The 18,020-nt window shown below is 35.4% G+C and overlaps 1 protein-coding gene across 4 annotated transcripts in view; it reads right to left on the reverse strand.

Annotated features, from left to right (window-relative positions):
* The window catches only part of DENND4C (DENN domain containing 4C), a 74,967-nt gene that overhangs the window by 30,545 nt on the left and 26,402 nt on the right, over window positions 1–18,020 (reverse strand). For all 4 annotated transcript variants that reach the window (XM_075136247.1, XM_075136246.1, XM_075136244.1 and 1 more), the window contains exons 3-14: window positions 15,621–15,873; window positions 14,684–14,753; window positions 13,235–13,404; window positions 11,428–11,669; window positions 10,506–10,572; window positions 9,779–9,837; window positions 8,272–8,416; window positions 7,737–7,912; window positions 4,327–4,427; window positions 2,632–2,850; window positions 1,459–1,604; window positions 235–270 (exon numbers count right to left, since the gene is read on the reverse strand). In XM_075136247.1, coding sequence (XP_074992348.1) covers window positions 235–270; window positions 1,459–1,604; window positions 2,632–2,850; window positions 4,327–4,427; window positions 7,737–7,912; window positions 8,272–8,416; window positions 9,779–9,837; window positions 10,506–10,572; window positions 11,428–11,669; window positions 13,235–13,404; window positions 14,684–14,753; window positions 15,621–15,873 — 1,684 coding nt within the window. The remainder of the gene's footprint in view (window positions 1–234; window positions 271–1,458; window positions 1,605–2,631; window positions 2,851–4,326; window positions 4,428–7,736; window positions 7,913–8,271; window positions 8,417–9,778; window positions 9,838–10,505; window positions 10,573–11,427; window positions 11,670–13,234; window positions 13,405–14,683; window positions 14,754–15,620; window positions 15,874–18,020) is intronic.

Consider the following 18,020-nt stretch of genomic DNA (forward strand, 5'->3'; position numbering starts at 1 on the left):
AAAACAGAGTTTGCACTCTAAGTACAGAGTTTGGCTTTGGGATAAAATGCCCTTTTTAACATGAATTATGTTAGTATATGTAAAAATATATTTAATATACTGTATTTGGTTATATATATAATATATCAAATAAATTATATTTGTTCTAATCACTCAAATATCAAGTCCACAGCCTTGTCTTTCCATTTTTATTTCATGATTAGATGTCCCTAAACATTTTGAAGGACAAAGTACCTTCTCTCCTTTTTCTGTTCCTTTTTCTGGAAAGAGCTGGGAAAAGAGGAAAAAAAAAAATTAGAGTTTCCTCTCAACTTAAAAATAATCCTAAAGAATTCTATCAAAGCTGTGTCATTTACTGAAATATTAAATAAGAAACACTAAGTTTTCATATTACTGTAGAAGCAATTAATCTCTTTTTCAAATACTTCCTTTGCTGAAAGTAAGAAAATGTAGTAATCAGCATGCTTTCAATCTGTTGACGTTATCCACCAAATACAAAATCCTAAATCTATCCAAGGCAAGTGCTTTCGTTTAGTTTAATAGAAAAAAACTGCTGTTTTGCAGATATTTTCAGTATGACAATTTAAGTATGCAACACATTAACAACCTGCAATATCAAATTATTAACAATATTAAAGAAAGTATACTCTAGATGCATACTCTAGATGCATACCCCATACTCAGCAGAAAGAAAAATAAAGGCAAAGAAACTTCTAAACACTTATTTTGTGGTCTGTTTACAAGTGTAAATTTGATTGGAATCAATATTGAATCAAAGACTCATTCTATAAGAACTTGGTATGAAAATGAAGGTTCTGTCCAGAAAGAATCATATATAAACCTTCAAAAAAATCACATATAATTCTCTAGCTCCTAATTTTTATATTGTGAACTTGGCATTTTACAGATGAAGCTATGAACTCAATAACCCATCTAGACCAGAACCGTGCTGAAGAGACTTTGTTTCAAAAAAACAAGAATGGGTTACAGCAACCTTTCTCTTACAAAACACAGGCAACGAAAGGGGATCTTATCTACATAAATCAGTCTTGGCCACAAGTGGAGCACTAGGCATGTTTTTGTGTTTTAAGTTTAAATTGTGTGAAAAAGAGCAACAACACAGATGACCACTGGGAGATAATTCCACATTAGAGGGGGGTGATTAACATTTAAAGGGAAGACACGGATGGCATTATGCTAAAGTGTCAGCTACTGGTATACCTCACATTATCTTATAGCTTGACATCCTACAGGGCTTTAATGAAAGTTTCCTGCACCAACACAGAAAATGATGACCATGCAAGAAGATGAAGGAAGAAAATGACTCAGCAATAACCACCAAGAATTCCAATCCCTCAAAACACTTGCTGCAGAGAGTATCTACCTTTACCACCAAAAACCAGGACAATAACACAAAATGAACAGAATAATACTAATAATATTGCTACATTTTTTCACCTTTTCTATGCAGTCATCAAAAAATGCCAAGCCAGTATCCTTGTCACTCACAAAACTGCATTCTTCAATAAAGCGGCTGAATATCTGCGTTTTGGTGAGATGCGTGTAGAACTTTGTATAGGCACGGTCTCTGCTTTTTAAAAATCCTGGTTATGAAAAGGAACACACAACTTAATACCAGTTATGAGTTCCATAAGAAACTAACATATAAAGTGTCAACATAAAATATTTAAAGTGCTAGTACATAAAATATTGGCTTTATGAATAAAACAACTACTTATCACTACTTGCATTCGGAAGATTAAAATAACAGCTTTTTTTCTTAGTAATTATTTTTCACCATAATTAACAATGCTTGGCAAGCAATCACCCCCATGTAATCTGATCACTGTGTTTGCTGACTTTTTGTGCAAGAAAAAGGAGATGATGACCTTGTACAAAAGCAGAAGTATCTAACAGTTAAAACAATACTAAAACAAAAATTATGTTATCCTAAGAGGTGACGGGCCTGAAAATATTTAAGACTTTCCAAATCTTTGACTAAAAAAATCTCTTCTCAAATCTCTCTTCCAGTAATTTAAAAAAAAAAAAAAAAATCAACAACCCCAAACAAAAAAACCCAACCCCAAAACACCACCACCACATATAAAACAAAACACCTGTGACATTTCACCTAGCATTCAGCTCATGAACAGATCTGAAAAGTTAAGGTGATAAGGTGAGGAAAACAAGATGACCTTTGCTGCCTACTGTTTTCTTACGTTTCTGATCTCTGCTCCATTCTCTTTTATCTTCCCATTCATATCAAGAACATTACTTTGTTCTTCATGACTGGGCTTCTGACATTTTTGCTCTGTACAAATTGAGAAATATTCTTTCATTCCCAAGAGCTGCCCTTACGGAATATGCCATGCAGAGCATCGCATCATCATGCTACTGAAAGACAGCTTTTCTAATACCAGAGCCATTGCCAAACTGCAGTTCTATGTGCATATATCCATGTTCTAATCAACTTTGAATAGTTTAACTTCATACAATTGCAATTTTAAATATTGCCAAGAATTGTACAACCAAAGGGAACTTTGACCTTTTAAAGTTAAGCAGCTCCTCAACCCTGAAGTTGTAACACTGCCAATGCTATCAGCAGCTGGTTTGCCTCACCCTCACCCTCACCTTGATGATCAAACAAGGAATCAGCAGCAGTTGCTTTATTTGAAGGCGCCTGCGTGATTGGCTTGAGGAACGTTCTGTAACCCTTTAGAATAGATGCCATGAAACGGAGAAAAGCTTCCTGGATCTCCATCTCAAGTTCTATCATCTTCTTCTGCCAGGAGAAATCTGCCTCAATAGGAGTCATCTCTACTGCAGAGCCTTCTTGAGTTTTTCTGTGAACTAGCAATGAGGAACACATACAATCCTATATTAAAATTCAGTGCATTCAAACAGGTAACTTTTGCAAGATGCTGAAGACTGATTTTTCTTTTTTTCTACTTGCACATATTCAGAAGTGACAAACACTAGAAATCCTGTGATTATTTTCCAATTGATCTGGCCCATATAAAAGGCAGGTTACCTGAAGAGTTGATTATGTGTTTTTCTAACTCATCCAGCCCTCTGGGACATGAAACAAGGAGGATCACCGCTGAATTAATGTTACCACATACCCAACTGAATGTAGTCTTTCAGTAATACATCAACACAAACACAAAGGACCATGTTTTCACTGTTTCGAAGATTGCAGATCTAGAAAGAAAGGGCCTAAAACTATTTTTCTAATCAAAATTCTAACATTTTAGCGCACCAAAGGGTAGAAGTAAGGAGATGACATTCAGAGTTTACTCCTGCACTCTTAAAAAAACAGTAGCAGGTACTGCTGAAAATTGTAGTTCCATGCTTTTTATTATAACAAAAATATAAATTATTGTAATATATTTATATAAAAATACAAATAACTATTATAACCTATCTATTATAATATTGCCAAAATAGAAAAACTATCAATCTAAAAAACACCACTGGTTCTGCTCAAGTTAAAATTCGGAAGTAGTTCTGTATTAGGTAGATTGCATGACATACCCCGCTGATAAAACCAAAAGAAAAGTTGAAGTTTCCTAACAGATGAAGTAAAGGCTATCTGCAAAATAAAAATTACAGAAAATTGAGACAAGAACACCTGCTTCTTAATTAATGCATTTTTCTGTTTCTATAATTTACGAATTTTGTATATCTTGTATACCTATGAGGCTATCATTGTCTCCTCCTCCATAATGATGCAACCTAACATACCCTGAACCAGCTTAGCTTAAAGAGCCTACCTACAGTCAGAAACCTGTTAGGTCAGCTACAACTTTGCTCTTACTTGCCCAAGTCATTAGACTGAAGATGGTCAGTTTTTCTTTTTTTTTTGACAAAATACTTCGTCAAAATTTAGCTACTTGATTATTTTTGTAGAAAAGTCATTATCTGAGATATTCAGCAGTATCTGCACAATGGCTGAGTTATTCAACATTATTTTACTCATTACCTATCCCCATTTCCTCTATTATTTTTGATCAGAAATGTGAATATTGTTTTAGGTCAAGATCCAAACATGTTTTAGCTGAATCTTTGTTTAAATCTAATTTAATCACAAGTAAAGGCTAAAAAAAAAGCTCAAATTTTAAGAAGTCACAGCAAAGAAAATAAAAGTCTAAAAAAATAATTTACACCACATATGATAGAAGGAAGTCCTTACATTTATATACTAATTATAATTTAAGTCTTGTAGGTGTGTATCAGAAAATTTAATAGTTTTCTTTGAATATTTACTTTGCCTGCTTTAGGCAGTTTCAGTTCTGACCCCTTCCCATTTTATTTTATATATTTCACCTGCTGCCAGCTGTGGGTGCAGTTTCTTTAAGGTGCTGAGCAGACTTTTACATGGCTTCTTAGGAAACTGCTTCCAGTTGGTGCTCTTCTTATCATCTGATCTAAAACACAGGGGAGGGAGAAAAGGATATATAAAATATAGACCATATAAAGAAAAGAATAGCTTCCACAGCCCTAAATTGCTTCATTTTCAGAACGTAGTAACTAAAAAAAAGAAATTATTTTCAAAAGAAATCTTGTCACTGCCCCTATTTGTCAAAAATAAAAAACCGGGAGTAACATAACTCAGGATTTCATTTCCTCAGATACAGAACAGTATCAATTGACTTATGAGTAGAGTTTTCTCCAGTCTGTAAGGAGGATCTGCATCAAGATTTGATTTAGACTTTTCAGTTGAAGTTTCACTTAGCTGATTTCCCTTTCAGAATTTTTATCATCTTGCTAATATAATTTAAGCACACTGATCTGTATGTGATTACTATGCAAAGTCTATACTACCATAAACCTGCCATACTGCTACTGATACAAATAAAGGCAGTTTGGAATACAACATGAACCTCTTACTGCAAAATGCTGGAAGACCAGTCTGGTAGCTTTATGGTGATCTGGTACACTGTAACACGTCTATGGCAACCCAGTTCCAGCTTCAACGACAGGCTAGCAGGGACTAGGAAGATTGGGAATTCACAGTTTAAAAATTATGTGGTTGGTTAAGCAATGGAGTAAACTGGCCTAAAGGGATGCTCATCTTTGTTAGAAGGACAATGGATACTATGCCAGACCTTGTTTAAGCAGTTGGATATAAAGAGAGTAGGGACTAAATCCTGAGAACTCCTACGCCTCTTTCTGGGAGGCAGAAGGTGGAGGAGAACTGCTGTAACAGGGAGTACAACAAACCTTGTGGCCGCAAGACCTAATCAGTTATTACTATCCGAGCTGATGCTGTCACTGCTTGTTTCGCACTTTGCATCACTGAAATGTTTGTTCAATTATTTGCTCAGTTGGCATCGACACAGAACTATCTTAGGAAGGAAGCCAAAGTTTCAGGAGTTAAAGAAAAAATGCACATTTACGGATGCCTTTTCCCATTTTTTCCCCCACCGTAATGGCATGCCTATAAACAATACAAGTGGTACTGTTCCAAAAATGCAAGGAAAAAAATCCCGTTACCAAAATAAAACAAACTTTCAAATCTTTGCCCTAAAAAGGCTACTTTCCTTACCCAGCTTTCAATGTTACTTTCACAGAGATAGTTGAAAACATCCAAAAAAAGGCATTAAGGAAGATGCTGAATGAATAAAAGGCCTTCAGTATTTTTTGGCAGTAAATAAAGCTTCAGTCTATCGTAAGGAAGATAGCAGCAAACTTGCTCTAAAAAGACACTATACAGACAGACTGATGTAGTAGAAAATATTGAATTTTTCAAATGTTATTCTTCTATTATGCAGTCTTTCAAAGTTAGCAACAGTGCTGTTAAATGCTTTTACACCTCAAAAAAAAAAAAAAAAAAAAAAAGCAACATTGCCACAGAAATAAATATGGGGAGAAACAGATGTGGATAAAATAAAATTGAATGTTAATCTTTACTCACTAGTAACATACTATTTTAGAATTCTGTACGATCCTCAACACAAAATGCTTTGTGGAGATTTGGTTTTACCTACACATCTCCAAAATTGAAAAATATCCTCATTTCCAGATTAAAAAAGTTTTATAATGCAGGTACCAACATCTCACATTTACCTAAGTCAAATGTTACAGATGTCAAATTCCTCTGGAAGTCAAATAAGTGGTACAAACGAGATACATGCGAAATGGGCAGCAAAAAAAGAAAACGATCAGTTGACTATTGAAAGTGAAATGGACTTATAAGACAGTAAAAGAAAAGGTGCAAAAATATTTCCAGTTGAGTGCCTCATAAGAGGTCAGCCACTGGTAGATTTTTACGTTCAGTAACCAATCCAAGTAAGGTTGGTACTTGGTCTTTCTAGCAGTCATCCCAACAGAATCTTGACACCCTTATCTCCCTGCTAAATCCCGTTTCTATTTCCTTCATTTTTCTGCAACCCAGTCTTCAACTTCCATTCTAACTATGAACAAAAACATTCGGGTATTTTTCACTGCAAATATCTTCATATAAAGAAGTTCTCTTCCTTGAGTTTCTTCAGTACATTCTTCTTTCACACCACCTATTATAATTATTCTTTTGGTGGCATAATATTGTGATATACAGTAATGAAAATGCTTTTTGCAGTGTTTTTAATGGGGACCTAGGTGAAGGAGAAAAAAACAAATAAAAAAAAAAACACAATCTGCTACATTGTTTACTATTTCCTTTGATGCTACTAATAAAACAAAGCATTTCAGTAATGCAAAGGAAACAGATGCTTCAGTAGAGGTAGAGTCCTTTTGACACAACGAAAATCAAGAAAGCATTCAACTGATCCATAGATCAAATGACTAATTCTAACTCAAGTTAGTAAAAACAAAAGTCAAGAGTTAAAAAGTGACATGAGATGAAGTAAAACTATATTTTCACATAGAACAGATGTGCACTTTATTTAGTGATGTTGACCCTTATCTTCAACTAGCTTAGATGCCTCTTTCTATTTATGATCTAATGGATTTAAAATTGAAAGGTAATTCATACAGTTACTAAATTAAACACTCGAAACAACTGAATTTTCAATTCATTTATTTGTACTCTCATTTAGACATATTACAGAAAAACAGAAGCCTCTCCTCAAGAAGGTGCAAAGAAACTGTTCATGCAATACCTTCAATTTAAGAAAAGCATTAAAAACATAATTAAGTGAAAATATTTTAGATTGAATGTAGTCAAGACACCAAATTTTGATTGATTGATCTCACCCAAAATTTGGCCCTTGTAACTTGAGAAAAATTTCTTTATTAACACTAACATAAAGTGCCCCAAGTGCAAGACAGCATGAAAAGCTGTCATGAAGGGTCCTGAAATGCTCATGTTCATACCAATAGTCACTGAACACAGGCAAACAAAATTCAAAAGTGGCAGGCCAAGGTGAAAATGTAAGAAATGGTGGGGCAGGAAAAAAAAACCAAACCCAAAACCCAACTCTTCTTCCTCTTTTGTACCTTTCGTCCCATTTCCCTAATAATCAGTACTAGAAGTGCAAAAACAAACCAGAACACATTACCACTGTTACTAAATTTATAGCAACATCTGCATCACATTTTTATAGGCAGTGCCAAATGTTGACCCTTGACTTAGTAAGTTTTAATTTGCTATGAAGCATTAGAAATGAGAAAAAGAACAGAGGACAGTAAGAAACGAACCGTATTGGATAAAACAGTGTTTAACAGTTTTATCTCCTGAGCATTTCAGCAATCTCTCCATCTACAGATAAATGTAAAAACTCCATAGAACTTACATGTACACCATGTTTGTGTCTAAGTCAATGCACACAATATCCTGTGGTGGATCGTACAGATCAAAGTATCGTGAATCAACTCCAACAATAAATGGAAGAGGTGCACTGAGTACGGTGGCCAGAGACAAAGGACAGAGGGGGATATATGGACATTGCCACTGAAATGGAAATATCATCTGAGGGAAAAATTAAATGAAATCAATGCATTAAAACAAGACAACAGATACTGTACAACAAAAACCAAGAAGTTACATGCAGCAAATTGAAATGAAATTTCTAAAAGCCTTGGAACACTGTCAGAAAAGTCTTCAAGTCTGACCACTTATTTACAGCACATCTCTTAGTTAGCTATGCAAAAAAGTTGATCATTCTAATAGTTATAATAATAAGACATGCTAGGGCACTTTCACTAAATGCTATTGCTGGGAAAAAGGATCATTTAGAGCATCAATCATTTTAACTTTAAAAAGCCTTGTAATAACTGTGGAGTTTGAACTGATTTATCTCACTGATGTACAGAACACTTTGTACTTACAGATACTACAGCTTCAGCAACTCCTGTCAACACAGCTGGTCTAAGAGAATGGAGGAGGATCTTGCCTTCTAGTAATACAAAGAGTAACAGAGTGGCACAGTTTTCCGGTCCAAGATTCATGAGCAGAGTGCTAAAGTTTGCTCCACTAAGGGGTGGGTGGGAAGGGGAAGGAGAATAAGAATGTTACAGGATTTTAAAAAAAAAAAAAAGAAAAAAAAGTCACTACTACCAAACTTCTGACAAATGTTTGGGACCAACTAGTTAAATGGTGCTAATATTACCACACATCAAATATCTACCTATCTATCTAATAGCTATCACCTCAACATGAGGCTTGTACTGCCACAAAGAAACCTAAATTCAAATTCTATTGCTAAAGAAACATGTGCTATACCATGCTACCGCTGAGTTCGTGTTGTTTATGGCACTCTCTCATATATGCACAGGCATCTTGTCTTTGTAACAGTAAAACAGATCTAACTGGTTAACAACTAATCCAAGCACAAATTACACCAGGAGTTTCATATGATGGGTTACCTCAGGCAAAAATCATGAAGTAGAGTATCCATTTAATTTTAGAATCACAGTATCAAATTCTAATACTAGTCAAGTAAAATCAATCCATCATTCCGATAGCAACATGCCTTTAGTTTCCAGACTCCATTTCATTTGTTCAGACTGTACACATTTATGAATTGTAATGACATCTGTAAGATCATGGGGGTGTAAAATCTGTCCTTAGAAAAGTGCTTACGTGTTACTTTGCAGTTTGGTGGCTGGCTGCAATTTTTCACTTAAGAGGCTATGTAACAGATGTGATTAAACATGGGATTCTTCTGCATACAGAATATTATATGATAATGTGGTGGTGGGGGAGAATAAAAAAAGGGAGAGTATTTTGGTTTTTAACGTAAAAACAATGAAAAAAAAAAAATCAAATAAACACCCAAACAAAACCCCATGTCACAATCATAGGGAGCTCCAGCCCAGAAGATGCAGGCAGTACCACAGAGACTACATCAACCTTCAAGCACAAATACCAATTTTTAGGTATAATTTTGAATTTCCGAAGTGTTTGCACATTTGTGCATTGACTGATTTCACATAACTGCTTGACGTAAATGTCTCTCTTGGATCCGAAAAGGGAAAAAGATAACAAACAGTTTATTTATGTCATTAAAAAAAAAAAATTTCCTTACTACACAGGTTCTGAAAATACAATAAATACATATTTTTTTTTCCCCACAGCCTGCTGCTTCTTTCTTCAGAGTTCCTACAGTAATCTGGCAATTCATCTTTATTTCAGGATAATTGATCATACTATTCTTCCACAAGGGACATATCTATGTCAAAAAGACCACACTGTATAATATCATAAATGCGTATTGAGCTTTCTGTTTATAAAATCTAATAATATTGCAGTAATGTTTGACTTCCTTCTATGGCTCATTCCTATCTCCCTCTGAATTTTTCAAGTAGCATACATTTAAAGCATTAATAATAGTACCTTAATGGCAATGGTGTAGAAACTGGCTGAGACAATATTAATGCATCATGGGCAGAAAGCTGAAACACATAAAGTAGTATGTGATTGATATGGACAACTCCAAAGTTAATACAGTATAATACTCCAACATAAATGTATATCCATAGTCACATAAAGTACCTGGCAGACACAGTCACAATGTCATGCAAGAGACGCAAATCCGAGACAATCTTTGGGACTTGTGTTCACTAGGTCAACAGAGCTTGTACTTGTCACTGAAACGATTCTCAGAAGCTACAGGAAATTGTCTGTGACTTAGTGTTGAATATGTAACTGCTGCGAGGTGATTAAACAGAGAAGCACAAGAGACAGTGCCCAGGGGGACCAACCTTACCCACAGTAGTGGGTGGACAAGTGAAACAAAGTCAGAAGACAAACAACTCCCCTACTGAGGTAATGCAAATGGTGCCTATCAAATGAAATGGTAATATACAGCAGAAATTTCAAAAGTGCAAGTAGGACACTGCTGCCATCCGCACCACCTGAAGTCTGAAATAGTCTCCTTTGCTAAGTTACCCAAGGTTTGTATCAATGAAAGGTCAACCCATCCATCTCCTCCCCTCTCCCTTCCAGCAGATGGGTATTCAAAGCTGAGTAAAAAGCCTAAAGGAAGAAACCAGGCTTTCAAAAGCAAGAAAGAGGGTTTGCCATTATTGTAACTAAAAACGGAAGCAAATGTTTTGCTTACCTGCACAAGAATTCTTGGCCTTTGTGGTGAAGGAAAAGGTATATTGTGCATAAAATGGGATATGTGCCTGAAAAGAAGACAAGATGTTAGAATACCAGCATCGGGGACTAATCAGGGACTGAAAACAACGTTAATCACATTTTGGAATTATTATGGTACCATGTTTTAGAAAGGCTATTAAGATTTATTTAGTGTTTTGATAAGTTCAAGAGCCTATTTATGCAAACTGAAACAAAGAAGCTCCATTCATTCACATTTCATGCGTGAAAATTAGTACTGGCAGCTTCAGATATATATGCAAAAGATAAGAATACACTAGCATTTAGGCAAGCCATTTCAAATCCCAGGCAGCCTAACCCCATTCTACAGAGTTTCTAATGACGCTTTGCTAAGAGAAACTATATACTTCATGACCAGACGTCTAATACAATTTTGAAGGTAACATCATATTTCAGTAAACTTTTCAGACCACGAAAAGCATCCTCTACAGAGTTTACACACACACACACCCACACACCTGCATTAGCTGCAGTGCTTGGAAACAGACAGATATTCACTGCTAATGCACAGAGTGCCTAAACTTGTATTTATTAACCTAAAATGCAGGACTGCAAACATTAGCATGTATCTTATAGTTCAGCCATTTTCTGTGTTTGACGTAGTTAAGAGAAAGGTAAACAGGCATGATATATTCTAACAGAAAAACCACAGTAAAATCCAGTTCACTTTCCTGGCACTGCAAGAGCCACTATTATTAAACAGAAGCAGCAATAATTTCTATCAGTACAACATAAGCTACACAGTGCAAGCAAGGGGATGGAGCAAATATACCAACTAAGTAAGTGTGACATGTATAAATCACATGACTTCTTGAGCTGATATAACTACCTTCCCACATTAACTTGAAAAATGTTTTACGTACTTTTCAATGGGAAGAGGATGAGGTCCAGAGACAGAGAGTTTGTAGATGAACATAAGAAATTTTCGAAATGCGTCAAAGAAAGGCCAGTGTGAGAGAAGGCAGATGCATTTGTTGGAATTGATGGACTTGGAAGTAACCACTTTCCTCTCTACAGCTGTCAGGAGACCCAGCTGCAATTGTTGTTTTTCTGTTAACAGCTCCCGGGGATAAGGCTCATAAAACTGAATAGCAGCACCATAAACCTAAAAGATGAAAAAAAACAGCTGAGCAGACCCAGTATTTAACAGGAGATTGGGTTAGAACTCTCGAAGCATCCTTAAGTCTTTGGTGTTTGCACACATGCTATAGTGCTTTTGCTGGTAGCTTGTAAAATGACTTTTCATTTATGTAACATATGCAAAATATCCTTACAGACGAAATGCATTGGACTCCTGTGCCTCTCTTCCTCTTTTTCATTGCACTTTCCTCAACAAAGTATTCATGCTGAGTAAATTGAAAGGGAAGGAACCAAACTGCATGCTATGACAAAACCCTATCCATTAATCGTTATGGTAAAACAAAACCCTCATGAAATGCTTGTGTTCAGTAAATGCCCCTGTCATTACTACACTAAACAATTAGCCTTGACTTCACCCATTTTATCAAGTTAAACAGGTACCAACCTTTTCTAATATTGCTTCCCTATTTGTCAGACTTTCATAATTAACTGAATTATTCTGGCAAGCTTAGCAAAAGGAGAACAGGGAAAGATGGGTACCACAGTATACATTCTCTCTGAGAAAAATACTGGCAGCTACTACATTCCTCCTTGCAAAAGAAGTATTAATATATTGGAGAAAGACTTTTTTTGTTGTTTGGAAATGGAGAAGTATATAAATTTCCCTGACAGGGGACTGAGGCAGAGCAGAAGTTGAGTCTTTACCACTAAGAGAGCCAAACTGCTGTTTATTAGTCACAGAAAGCTAATCACACATTACAATGACTTGTTCCCTCATGCAGTTCACACACACACAGAGACACAGTTGGCAAACTGAAGCAACAGCTGGGAGACCAACCCCAAACAAGGGCTCCCTTGCTTCATCAGGTGTACTTATAATCCTGTATTCTCTGTCTGTGTATAGCAAACACTGCCTTCTCACATGTGGGCTGAGTCGTGCAACACATTTTTGGAGCCCATGTGTGCTGGTGGCCTTATACAGATTTGGCAGACAGCTGGTGTTCTGAATCTATCACTTCATGTGAATTCAACAGGATCATTGGTCTCAGGAGCTCATCAGTTCTTCAGAGCCTTTCACATGCTGCCTCTCAGCACATAATTTTCCTTTCCCCGCCCTGCTGTTTTCTGGTAACCACTTTCCTAGTCACATACATAGATACCTACAGAGCCCAATTACACAAATTCACACAGAAGTGGCTTTTAAGGGAACCATAGGAAAACCGTAACAACTTAAACATTCCCAACGCATGTGGTAAGTGAACATCTCTTTAACATGTAGGCTACATTTCCATTTCCAGAAACCTCTTACTTGAAAGAACAGGGAAATCCATTTGTTGTGAGGTTTGGTTTTGTTAAGCGTATGGTTCAGCTTACATGGAACTAAACAGCACATGCCCTTTCAGCTATTTCCTGTTTTGGTTTACTTAAGCCTCCATCTTATATGAAGGCTTAAGAAATACAATTTTATAAAGGAAGTACTTAACAATTTATTTTGTAGTATTTCTCAAATACAGAAGAACCAGTGCCTATTTATCTCCATAGCAGCCATTTGAACTAAAAGCAAAAACTAATCACAGTATGGAGCCATACCTTTTCTGCAGAAGAGCAGGTCAGCACAAATGTTGAGAATACTGGTAGCGGATATTTGGTTTGAGGGTCCCAGCACTCAATAGTGGCTCCCATAGGAAGGCAGAAGAGAGGAACAGATTCTGACAGTGGGAATGACTCATAGTTCTCTTGAGGATATCTGAAAATTAAGCCTCCAGAATGGGAGAAGGAAAAGTAAACACATTTGCTCTGCAAACCCTAAATAATGTAAGCAATATATTTTTCACAATATACAGCAAAGTCTATTGGTTATCTGGACTTTATAACTGAAGATTACATCTGCAGAAGAAGAAAGTCTCTCATTTGCCAGTTAGACTAAGTCATCCAAGTAACAATAATTTAAAATTGTTCAGTATGAATACTGAAGCACTCCCTTTTGGTAACTGCTCAAAAACCAGTACATAGTAAAAACTAATTAGTGAAGATTTTTACTTTCAACCAGTTCGGAACTACCTGTGCTATTTAAATGTGCCATTGGAACGGATTTTTTTTTTACAAAGAAATTCCTGTGAAGAAAGTGATAATTTATCTACTGTAAAAACAGCAGCAATACCTCCACTGAAAACAGGATGAACTAGCTGACTGTCCACATTTTCTGCTAATTAGTCAATATGTTCAATTTAAACAAATCGCTTATTCAGTTTTCAGAAATATATCTAACTCTTGCAGGTAGAAAATAGGCACACAAGCATTGGTTTACTACTGCTGTTTATCTAGCTTATTTTATGATACACTGTTTTCATCATCTATGCTTTCCACTTCTGCTTTGTAGTTTACTCCTTTCAATGGAATTTGGTGCACTTAGCGCTCAGTAGAAACTCTTTTGAGAGTTTTTTTGGACTTCTTCAGGAAAAAAAAATAATCTGTAACAATGCATTAAAAAACTTAGAAAAGCCAGACTTGGAAGAAAAGATGACTTGTCATTTATTGTTCAGAATATTTTTCACTCTCGTCAAATAAGAAACAAGTGAATAGTGGTGGAACTGAAGGAAAGAAACACATTTAACTTTCAAATTAAATGAAAGATGTTGCATTAGCTGTGAGACACAAAAAGAAGTATGAGTAAGGTTGAATGGAATTTTTAATTACCCCTTCTCCATCATCACCAGTACAAAAAATATTAAGTCTGTTGCTACATCTGAAATGCTTGCTAAGCTTTCCACTAAAGCTTCTACGCTACCAAACCTGACATGATAAGAACTAAATTAATACAGAAGAATGCTATTCCTATTAAGGCTTTTTTTTTTTTGTGCCTGGGAAAAAGTGAGGAGAGCAAAGAAGGCATTATAGGAGTTGATTGCAACTGACATGCTCTAGGAACAGAATTCTGACAGATAGCACTCAAGCTTTTAAAATTATTATTTGATTCCTACAAGGCATTTGAATCCTTCTGTTAGCATGTCTAGGCAGTCTGCTTCTAAAATTACTTACCAGCTTTATATGCTAAAGAGTTAGAAGCTGGCACAGACTTCTTGTAACAAAGGTATACACTGGAACCCCACTGGAAGACACAAGTTTCATCTTAGAACCAGCAAAGGTGACAACAGGTAGCAGAGAAATCAAGAATAAGCATTTGGATATACTCCCACTTACAAACAAAGCCGACATTTAAATAAAAAGCGTTACAAAATAAAATGACTGGTTGGCTGCTGAGTGGATGTAAATCACGAAATTGAGAATTCACCCTTCTCACATTTTTTAGAGATTACAGGATTTACATAAAATAATCACACCACCACACTACTCTCTGACTTATTCCAACAGAAGAACAGGGAAAAGTGAAGCAGTGAAACTGGTTATTTACGTAGTGTTTTTGCAGTTTGTCCAAATACATTCTACCGTTCGAAAATATCACTTATTTCAGACTGAGTAAACTAAACGCAAAACAGACTAAACAAAAGCGAACTGATCAAAAAAAAAGTACATGAAGAAACTTTAAGCAGTAATTGTCATTCTTACATGTCCTAGTAACATAAGCATTATTAATAACTAAGAAAAAAGCATCTGTGGTTCATCCCGAGTGTCAGCATCACCAAAGGTGTGGGGGGGGATAATAAATAAAAAAAAAAAAAAAAAAAAAAAAATCCATCGCACCACTCTTAAATAGCACCTAGACATGAATATGCAAACTGAAGTAGTGAGTAATCAGTATGAAGAAGTAATTCCTAACACCAAAGGAAATTAGAGCAACAAAACCTACAAAACTGAAGTCTCACACATGGAATATAGAATGAAAGAATTATGATGTAGTGATAGAACACAATTATAACAGTGCTAAGAAGAGTTCAAAGAGATACTCTTTTGGGTTTGTTTGGTTGGTTTTAAAAAAAAAAAAAAAAGAGAGAGACTCTAGCTTTTAAGTACTCACCATACCACAATTTAAATTCTTATCAACTTTGCAGAATGTATGAGGAGGGGTTTCTCCTTTGCTGGTAACAATAACACAGATATCTGTCACTGCCAATGAATTTTGAGGTCGTATTGGAGGAGCCCTTCGATATGTGATAAAGATCCGTTGAGAAGAAGCTGAACTATTGTTAACATTAGCACAACGACCGTAAGGAGTAGCTTGAATCACTTCGCAGCCTGAAATGATGCGTTCCTTCCCTTCATATAGAACTCTGCAGACAGGAAGGAAACAAAATATTATGTGCATTCAAATATATATGAAGTTACTTGGACAAATTCACAGAAATTGTCCATCCTTATATCATCATTGCAACATTCTGAACATGCAAATGAAGACATTTTATATATTGCCTTTTGTCATGCACGATTTGAGGTAAAGAAACTGTTCAGAAATATTTAAATATTACATGAAATCTCTGTGGGAACAAACCATAATTACAGACAAATAAAATCAAGCCACACTGAAAAGCATTTAGTTACAGAATTAGTAGGAATGCTGCGCTATCAATGAAAACTAAACACAAAGGAAGCTTTAAATTGCTTACACACATGATACCTGAGAATTTCTTAGAAATTATTTCCATCACTACAATGTCTGGAAAGTCATTTCAAGCTTGCCTTTTTTTTTTTTTTTAAGGAATGTTGTTGGAAAAGAACAACAGAAGACAGAAGTCTGCTTCCTAGACTAATTTTTACAGAAAAAAAATGAGTAATGATTTACATTCATAGTTTGAATAACATTCCTTAAGGGAAGGAGGGGAAAAAAAAAAAAAGACAAAATAATACTCCATTCCACAGAAAAGGAAGAAATAATAACTACAGTTAACTATACTCCTAGAAAGCAGAATATATATCTTACACAGCCATACCGCAACATTCACATGGTACCTGGATTTTTTAGCCAGATCACTAGTTTAGATCACCATATTCTTAGCAAAAAAAGAAAGATCCTTCACAGCTTCACAGCAGCTAAATGAGCTAAAACTTTACACTTCAATCTTTCCCAAACATAAAGCTATTAGGAAGTGACCATGAGAAGAAATGTGGAAGTCAAACCACACATCACTGCATATTTTTAATATAGAGATGCTATGATAGGGCAAGCTTTATCTCCCATTCCACACCCAAATAAGCAATGGTTCCATTTGCTTGATTCTCTGCAGTATGTAGAGAGTACTTGCCACCTTCAAAAGAGTTTTCATGTTTACAATACATGGCAAGATTTAGCAAAGGTAACACATTAAAACTGTGTATTTTGTGACCTGCAGCTTCCCACATGTAGTCCATCACAACTTCACTTTAAAATAAAAAATAACCAGGCAATATATCTTGTACTGTCCCTTGGTTAAATGTTTGACAGACTATTAGTAAGTATGTATTTGAAAACTTCAAAAAGTCATGTGTATAAGCTAAAAAACCAAAAGTCTTTTTCCAGATCCAACAATTCTCAGAACTTTCAAAAAATATATACGATTAAAATTCCCAGATTACTTAAATACTACTGTCCATCTTTAAACTGGAATATGCAAATATTACTGTTTATTCTGATTCCACAGAACAAACGTGCATCTTACCATAGTTTTGAGGATATCCTTGAACTACAGTCCTAGAATACTTTAATAAAGCAAAGAGATCACATGAGTTGGGAGTATACTGATGTAGCTACCAGGCTGCCATATAAATTTATTCAGCTAGTTCATGGAGGACAATATTCTTGCCTTCAATAATGGTTTCAGTTGTAAAGAGTCTGATCATCATACTTTTGCTACATTTAAAACAATGTGTAATCTCAGGTTCAAAACCAGCCTAATACCAGTATTTCCAAGTTGCAGCCTTAGTTTTAATATACTACTTACTGGTTCAAGATACGTTTAGAGGAAGTACATGCTATTCAAATTACTTATAAACTAAATAATCTGGAAGAACATGTATTTTGCTCTTTTTATTGGATTACCTACCTCATAAAGTTAAAAAAAAAAAAACCAAAAACCAAACACAAAACCAACAACTACAATGGCAGCAGCTCTTAGGCCACCTTCATTGTGCACAAAGAGTTTACATGAACTCTTCACATCGCTGCCTTACATTAATCAGAAGAGAATATTAACAGAGCTGCCTCCAACAGAAGTTTCAGTTCAGTTTTATTACAATTTCATGTATTTTTTAAAAAATCCAAGAATTTAAGGTTATTCCAGAAACATTTCTCAGCTGACAGCTTTTGAGAAGGAAAACCGTATTAATCAGACAATTCCAGCAGTTCAATTTTATAGGTTTACAAGTATTCTCAGAAAGATACTTAAAGATTGAAGAATTTCTCAGTTGTGCAAATAGTTCTAAGAGGTAAGGGGCTGACCAGTGT

This window comes from Calonectris borealis, chromosome Z (assembly GCF_964195595.1).
Source record: "Calonectris borealis chromosome Z, bCalBor7.hap1.2, whole genome shotgun sequence".
NCBI classification, from domain to species: Eukaryota; Metazoa; Chordata; class Aves; order Procellariiformes; family Procellariidae; genus Calonectris; species Calonectris borealis.